The sequence below is a fragment of the Pleuronectes platessa genome, chromosome 24 (genome assembly GCF_947347685.1).
Source record: "Pleuronectes platessa chromosome 24, fPlePla1.1, whole genome shotgun sequence".
Lineage (NCBI taxonomy): Eukaryota > Metazoa > Chordata > Actinopteri > Pleuronectiformes > Pleuronectidae > Pleuronectes > Pleuronectes platessa.
In genome coordinates this window covers 7328939-7337119 of record NC_070649.1, presented here as the reverse complement: position 1 = coordinate 7337119, position 8181 = coordinate 7328939, and the positions used below count along the sequence as shown (strand labels likewise).

Sequence of the window (8181 nt, the reverse complement as noted above, 5' to 3'; positions counted from 1 at the left end):
CTTTTTTCTATCAGGTATCGAATATGTTGTGTCAAAAACTAAGATAGACGAAAATATTGGATTACAGTAGGGGGACAAAGGGATTTAAGTTATGTCCTTAAAATATGTAAAGATATTGATACAACAAAGTTTTTTTCTCCGTAAATGAGAAAAGTTGGTGAACCTGACTTGTCCGCCTGCTCCTCTGCCTGCTCCTCTCTCCTCCTGCTCCCTGTGCGCTCTGGGCTGCGCGCTGCCGTTTTTCCGGGAGGGGGGGTCGCTCCTTATAAATAAAATCCAGCGTCTCTGGCTCCTCTTCCTTATTGGTCAGGTGGAGGCGTTACCTCACTCCGGGGCCAGTGACGCAGCGTCTTCACGTATCCTTCACGCGCGTCTCCCCCCGTTCCTTATTGAGAGTCTTGCCGTCGGTCAGAGCCGAAGAGACACGGTGCGCTCGATACCACACACTTCCCATCCCGGGAGGAGAGCGGCGCACAAGAGCAACCTCTCTCTCTCTATCTCTCTCTTTCGCTCTCTCGCTCCCTCCCGTACACACGCTCACGCCCGCCCGCGCGCACGCACGCCCTTCATACGTCTCCACTTCGCCGTGGTAAAATTACGGCATTGATCTCAACGGCGAGTGCGGATCTGTCTCCTGCGTTCTCCCCTTTTTCTTCGACGGACCGACTTTGGGAAAACACGCTCCTCCGGTGAGAAGTACGTACGAACTTAATGTTTATATCTTGTGCGTGTGTTTGTGTGTGTTTGTGTGTGATTTGTCCGATCGCATCGTGGGCTGTTCGGTGCAACTTAACTTCCACTGTTTCTTTCCACGCAATCCAGAGGGTTTCTTTTATTTGCCTTCTTGCGCGTCAGCCTCGGAGGGTTTGTGGCTTGTCGCGGCTCTGCGGGTCAGATGTTTATTTTTGACATTAACGCGGAGCTTTGGGTTTGCTGTTTCGCTTTGGTTGTGGATTTTTGCAGACTCAAAGTCGCACGGATTTGACGCTCCTGTCGTTGTGCCTTTTTAAATGTCCTGGTCATTGAACGCAGAGAAGAGCTTTAACATCACGCAGCTCCTGTTCTCTTTATCAAATTAATATAATGAAATATGATGAGGTAAAATGTCAAAACCTCAAGTAGACATCATCCAGATATGTCACAAACGCGCGTAATCGGTTTTAATTTCCTCTTACCACTGTTTTGGTTCTTTTCTAGTTAAAAGCAAACTTTATTTGCTTTATGATAAAATGATTAAGAGCATGCTTAAGTTCAGGTGGACTTTGTCCTGCTGCTGCTTGTGTCCTCACCGTGGACTATAATTCTTGTTTGGAGAGGTGGCAGCCATCTCTGCGTATTTGCCGTGCGTAAAAGTAACAGCTTGCGTTGTCTGCCAGTCTCTGGACAGCGGTGCTCTCTGCCCAGAGCGCACACACACTCAGGAACAGGGAGAAATAACGAGGGGGAGATTCCTTTAGCACTTTACTTGGGCGACTTTATTTAAACGAGAAGATTCCTTTCAGCAGCAAAGTAAAATGTCTGTAAATTATGACCTAGATTACAAAAAGTTTGATTTCCCAAAAATCCCTTTGACCCCGTTTTCCCCCTTTTTCTCATTTAAAGCAAGAAGTAATTATATGAGGCGTAAGGCATTTTAGATGAAACCGTCACGTTCATGGAACAAAGATGAATTAATTTACCCAGGAGCCACCACATACTTGCGTTGCTTGTAAATGAAAAAAACGTGCCTTTTACAGTTATTCATCAGCTACTTCCCATTTCCCCTTCAAGTGCAGAGTGAGTTTTTCCTGCTCCTCAAAATCCAGATTAGAACTAAAGTTTCTGTTTTGATGCAGAAACCACACACACACGCACACACGCGCGCACACACACACACACACACACACACTCTCACATCTCCTTTCATTGCTCACCTCTCACAGGAGCTCACATGTGCATTAACGTGAGAAGATTTGCTTCTGAAACAAAGAACGGAGCAAAGTGTTTTCACGTTTTGTGCTGTAAGATAATACTGTCCGTGCTCAGGGAAAAGACTGTGAGGATTTTTTTCTTCCTCTCACAGGAAACAGTTGCTGTTTTTACACCGCCAGGCCCCCATCTTGACCTCAGACACAAATTTCTAAAACTTTTCAAGCTCTTTGGACCCCCCATGACCCCCCCATCTAATCTTAACTATTTGTGTTGCCCTCCACTGCCTCTACCAGACCTCTGCCCAGAGTACTGCCAAGAAACCAATAACGCAAACAGTGTGTGTATGCATGCATGGTTTGTATGCGAGTGTGTATCTGGGTCACCACCGGCCACTGTGCCGAAACACCTCTCGTACACAACGGTGACATTTTCGGAGTTACATTCAAACTAATCCTCCTCGTCCCCTGCTCGGAGAGTATTTCATTTTTAGCGAGGGCCCCTAAAGGAACACAACAGGGTCCGCTTTGTCGCCTGTTGTTTGGCAATTGCAAAAGCATCTCGTTTGTGTCCTTGATTCCCTTTGAACGTGTGTTTGAGCACGTTTGCGGCTTCTGTCTCCCTTCAAAAGCCGCTTGTCGTGTTACGGTTGCACAACCGTGTTGTTAACAGTGGACTGGAGGCGGCTCGGCTCCCCGTGAGTGCAGGCGCTGCTCTGCCAAACTGTTTCTAGGAGGCAGCTTGAATTTGTGAAATATTTCCATTGACCTGACCCTGAAATCACTTGCAAAACAGATGCAAACATGTAACATGAAAAAACACTGCCTATGTGCCTGTGAGCAAATATGGTCCCATTTCCTTTTTGTGTACACTTTTTCAGATGTTCAGGGTTTCGTCTTTGTTAAATGCTGAAAAGGGTTAAATCAAATGTGGATTAAATTCAATTTTGGCATGAGACTTTTGAGTCTTTAGGAAATTAGGTTTTGAGTTTAGTTTGGTTATCCTTTTGGAAACTGCCTCACTCAATGGAGACACGATTTCCCACCCACAGGACAGTTTAAGCAGCTTTAGGAGCATCAATTTATCCAGTTTGCTGTGTAATAAAATAAAAGGATGCACCACTTGGAAAACTTAAATAGAATTAATTAAACTGTAACTTTTTGGTTAAAACAAACTACCAAAATTCACCGCTTTGGAGAAAGAGTAAGATAAGGACCTACATTTTTTTAAATCACGTGAAGAAGCAAAACACAAAAATGAACACAAGGGGATAATCTCTTTTCTTCTTGAGAGTGGAGCGAGCCCTCTGACAGTAAGAAAGTCGATTCCTCACAGCTCCTCACAAGATGTAGAAATCAAGGTTACCTCTCGGGGGGGTCAGGAGGAAAAGGGAAATTATTTTTGTTATTACCGGCAGGTGTTACTCCTCTGTAGGAAGATCTCCTTGAACTATTTTTGAGAGGGTGCTGGCTTGTGTGTGGTTTTCTGGAAAAGAAATGCGCTATGAATAGATTTTCTGTGTTTTGCTCAGTTCCCTTTGCTTTTGTAAGAAGGGTTTTATTTGTGTTGTTGGAAATAGTTTTGCAACGGCCTCTAAGCTGGCATTTTTGTTTCTATATGACAAATACACAAAAAAACGTTGTCCTGTATTTGAAGTAAATGAAAAAAACTATAACTGTATTTAAATGAAAATCACTGAGGTTTCTGTCATTTGCTCCCGTTGTTGACTAGGTGACTCCTCTCGTCCTGCACGTGTCTGTGAGGACCCCTGGTCATGTCCAGTTAGCTGCCCTGCGTGATGCCTGATCATGACAGCACCACCCTCCTAAGTAGACAGACGAAGCGCCGACGCGTCGACATCGGGGTGAAAAGGACTGTGGGTAGCGTAATATTCACCCGCGTCAGGGACACCCTGTTTGACAGCATGAACCAATCGCATGGGCCCGATCAGGACGGAGACTGCTCGTTGGTCAGCCGTAGCCACGGGGGCTCAAGCGGCGATGGCGAGAAGTCGAATGTCTTGAGGAAGTTGCTGAAGAGGACCAACTCGTATGAAGACGCCATAATGCCGTTCCCCGGTGTGACCATCATCTCTCAGCTACTGAAGAACAACATGGGAAAGAATGGAGGGAGTGACTCAGGCTTCCAGGTACAGACACACACATACAGTTGGTCGTGAAACATTAAATCCAATAATCGCCAATTTAGGTTGCCATTGAATCAAACCTTGCATCTGTATCTCACCCAGGAAAAGCTGCAAACCTCATCCATTAAATATGTAATTTACTAAATCCGTCTTCCTGTCGTCCTTTACAGGGGAGTGGTGCTCTGTCCAGTGGAGGCTCAGAGATGCAGGCCGAAGACGCCTGCAGCAACTCCTCCCGCGACCAGGACAGCCCGTCTGACTGCCTCTCTCCCGGGCCTCCTCTTCCCCCTTCCTCTTCCTCCTTCGGGCGACCACTGCCTCCTTCAGGCCTCAACTCCCACGCTCCCTCTCAGGCCCTCTCCCTCTCCTCCTTCGACTTGGACCGGCTGTCGGACGAGCACCTTCGTGCAAAACGTGCCCGCGTGGAAAACATCATCCGCGGAATGAGTCACTCGCCACTGGTCCGGCCCAGTGCCGGCGACCACAACCAAGAGAGCCACCGCCACAATGAGAACAGCAGCAGCAACAGCAACAGCAGCAATGATCACAGAGGAGACGGCAGCGGCCACAACATCAGCAACCACAGCCACATCCGGAGCGACTGTCCCTCCCTCATGAGCTCTCCAGGCTCCCGCGCCGTGGTCGTCGGTGTCGGCGTTGGTGCTGGTGAGGTTTACCGGGAGAATAAGAGAAAGCAGCGTCTGCCGCAGCAGCAGCACAGCTTCACCCAGCTGGTGTGTTCCAGGCAGGAGCAAAGGCAGGAAGAGAGACGGCAGCTCAAACTGCAGCTGGAGGACATGCAGGTTGGTGGCAGGGGACATCGAGAATTGACGTTTGAAACAAAAACGCACATTCTGTTATACAATATAGATTCTAATCATTTTTTTTCAAATATCATAAGATATAAGAGATTCAGGGTTTTTTAGTGAGCAAAATGTGACATTTGAAAAATACGCAGATACCTGTTTCAGGGTCTAAAAGAAGGCCGACTTTTCAAAGTTTAGCAGCAATGGAAAAATACACCATATACATATTGAATGTCTACCCAGTTAGTGTCTGTAGAAAATCAGTGCTTTGGTGTCAAAGCCGGGGTATTCCTCTCAATCATCAAGAAGCTTTTAAAGAACAATTTCTCCGGAGGGCACTTCCTCTCCTGACAAATGAGTAAATTAGACGTTTCGTAAATGTAAAGCCGCAGAACAAAAATGGTGTCTGAGGCCTATTACAACGTTATCATTTCTCTTTCATATTCTCACCTGATATTTAAAATTATGGTAACAGGTTCTCTTAATTTTTTTAGGAGACATCCTCTGTAATATTCTCTGTCTTCTCCATTAGAAACAACTAAGGCAACTTCAGGAGAAATTCTACCAGATCTATGACTCCGAGACGGAGGAAGACGAGGAGAATGGCGAAAGTGGAGAGGCGGACCGAGGAGGAGAGAGAGAGGAGGATGGTAACTTGTCAGAGGACAGCATACGCTCCGACGGCTTGGAGGAAAGGCACAGGGCCAGGGGGCGGCACAGACATGACGAGCTGTCCGAGCTGGACCCAGGTCTCTTCCTGGACCGGGCCCGAGCCCTCCTCCGAGAGCAGGCAATGTTAGATGGAGAAATAGAGGAAGACGTGGACGGCAGGGAGGAGGAGGAGAGGAATGAAGAAAGGGTGATGAAGAGGAGAGGGGCCGCAGCAGGAGGAGGGGTAGGAAGAGGAGGAAGGCAGTTAGCAGAGACGCTGAAGCAGGAGCTGAATTGTGCCGTGTCGCAGGTCGTTGACACCGTCGTCAAGGGCTTCTCTTCGCCCAAGCAGGCCATCAGTCACCATCACGGCTGCCACAGTAGCACCCCAGCAGCACCCTCCTCTTCCTCAAACTCATCCTCTTCCTGTCCACCGCCTTTCGGGCCTCTCCCTTCCCTCACCCCTCCCTCACGATTTAGCGGCGGCGCTCTGGCCCTCACCCTCAACGGTGGCGGCAGTCCCACTCCGAACTACCACTCCTCCAACCAGAGGCTGCACTGCTTCGGCGATGTCATTGTCCCGAGCCCGATGGATTCATTTGGAGGCTTGAGTGGCAGACTGAGTGGCGTGCCGACGCCGAACGACCAAACAGAGGCACTGCCGCTGGTTGTGCGCAAGAGTGGCGGAGGCGGCGGAGGAGAGAACCTCCACCCCTCTCTTCCTCCTCCGCCTCCTCCTCCCCACCATCCCTCTCACCATCCCTCTCACCATCCCTCTCTCCATCCCTCTCCGCTCACGGCCTCTCTCGGCTTTAGCCCGCCATCGTTTCGCCACCCGTTCCCTCTTCCCCTCATGGGTTACCCCTTCCAGAGCCACCTGGGGTCGCACGGGGGTGGCGGTGGCTACCATCCAGGGCCCAAGGACCACCATCGGTCCTCGCCCGATTCCCTGGACATGACCCGGGAAACGATCAGCCTCCGAACCAAAATGGCCTCCCTCGGAGGGGGTCATCTCAGTCACCACCACCATCACCACCACCACCACCGGCAGAATTCCCCGAACCAGCACGGACCAGAGGGCCTGTCCCTGGCTCTCATCAAGTCTGAGTGTGGAGACCTGCAAGACATTGCTGACATCTCGCCCTACTCCGGCAGCACTGTATCCTTGTAACTGTGAGAACTGTGGGTATGAATTCTTGAACCCATTCACAGATATCAGTTCCCTAAATGTTAAAAAATTTCATCAAGATCCACAAATTATTAATCCTGTTACTATCCGTCAAACACACGCAGACCAAAGCATAAGTACGGACCTTTGACAACAACAGGGAGCATGACAAAAATACCATTTTATCTATTTTGCTAGTACACACGTTACACACAGACAGAGACGTCTTCTGCGGCAGTCCTCACAGAGAGTCTTAAACATCAATTCATCTGCATTAATTGGTTCCTGGTCTAACCCTCTTGTTTCCCTTTGCCGAGTGGGGAAGATGAAAAGGGACGCGCAGGGTCTTGCAAGAGGGGTAAGATTAAACGGGTCTCGCACTGCTCTCTCTCTCTCTTTTAAGTCTGTGCAGCAGGTTGTGGTGTTTAAAGGTGCTGAGAAAGGCAACACACACACACACACACAGACACAGACACACACTGTTCCCACAGTCTGGGACACTTGTGCCGTTTGGTTCCCTTTCATCACAAAGACTTTGTACATAAATGCTCAAAGCAAATCATATTTCACTTTGTCTGTGTGAGTGTGTGTGTGTGTGTGTGTGTGTGTGTGTGTGTGTGTGTGTGTGAGCTTGCGTGTGGGGTAGGACCTTGTACATAGGAGCTCAAAGCTAATCATATTTCAAAGAGCGCAGCAGAAGGACAGGTGAATGCTTGGGCCTCATTGATGGGAGCGTCTAAATGTGTGTTTCAGCGTATGTGTGTGTGTGTGTGTTTGTGGGCACACATAAGGAGAAGTGTGATATCCAAAACGCACACGTTGGTTTCCTCTTTACAGTTTCTAGCTCTCCGTCTCCCACCCCCTTGTTGTCGAAACTTGCTTTCATTCGCTGGCCTTCGCTCTCGGTTGATCGGCAGATGTGCGCGTGTTGTTTGCCTCCTTTCGTAACGCGCACGTGGAAACACACACACACGCACACACGCACGCACGCACACGCACGCACACACACACACACCCCTTTCATGGCGCATGCATGAGGACAGGTGTTTGCAGGTAGCTGTTTATCTTTTTTCATTTCTAACCTTTCATCAGGAGAGGGCTTCTCCCGTCCACTGCCCCCGCTCTGCACACAAACAGGCGCTGGTGTGTGTTTGTGTGTGTGTGTGTGTGTGTGTGTGTTTGTTTCGCACACGTACACACACGTGCACGTTTGAAGAACAAAGTGTAAAGAAAAAATAAGACTTTGAACCTGACAAATAGGAACTCCTCACACCGCTGTGATGAGGATTTGATCACAGTGTCGTCTTCAAAGCCAATTTAGATGTTGCTTTAATTATGAAAAATAAATATTTGACACGTCTCTTGATCCCGCTGAGCCGTTTCATTCCAAAATGCTTCCCCATTCATTTGGAGTAAACACAAAATTGGACATTTATATTTCAAAAGGTACCGGCCACCCTTCAAACCTGCCTTTTTATTTTGCAGGTAAAGATGTTTTTACA

The 8181-nt window shown here is 48.5% G+C and overlaps 1 protein-coding gene across 2 annotated transcripts in view; it reads left to right on the top strand.

Annotated features, from left to right (window-relative positions):
* The first annotated feature begins 258 nt into the window (after positions 1 to 258).
* The window catches only part of prox1a (prospero homeobox 1a), a 32667-nt gene continuing 24744 nt past the window's right edge, over positions 259 to 8181 (top strand). Inside the window, exons 1-4 of one of the 2 annotated variants that reach the window (XM_053417392.1) lie at positions 259 to 689; positions 3640 to 4057; positions 4225 to 4857; positions 5393 to 6670. In XM_053417392.1, coding sequence (XP_053273367.1) covers positions 3707 to 4057; positions 4225 to 4857; positions 5393 to 6670 — 2262 coding nt within the window. In that variant the 5' untranslated portion in view covers positions 259 to 689; positions 3640 to 3706. Of the gene's footprint in view, positions 697 to 3639; positions 4058 to 4224; positions 4858 to 5392; positions 6671 to 8181 lie in introns of both variants that reach the window. The other variant, XM_053417391.1, reaches the window with a different exon arrangement.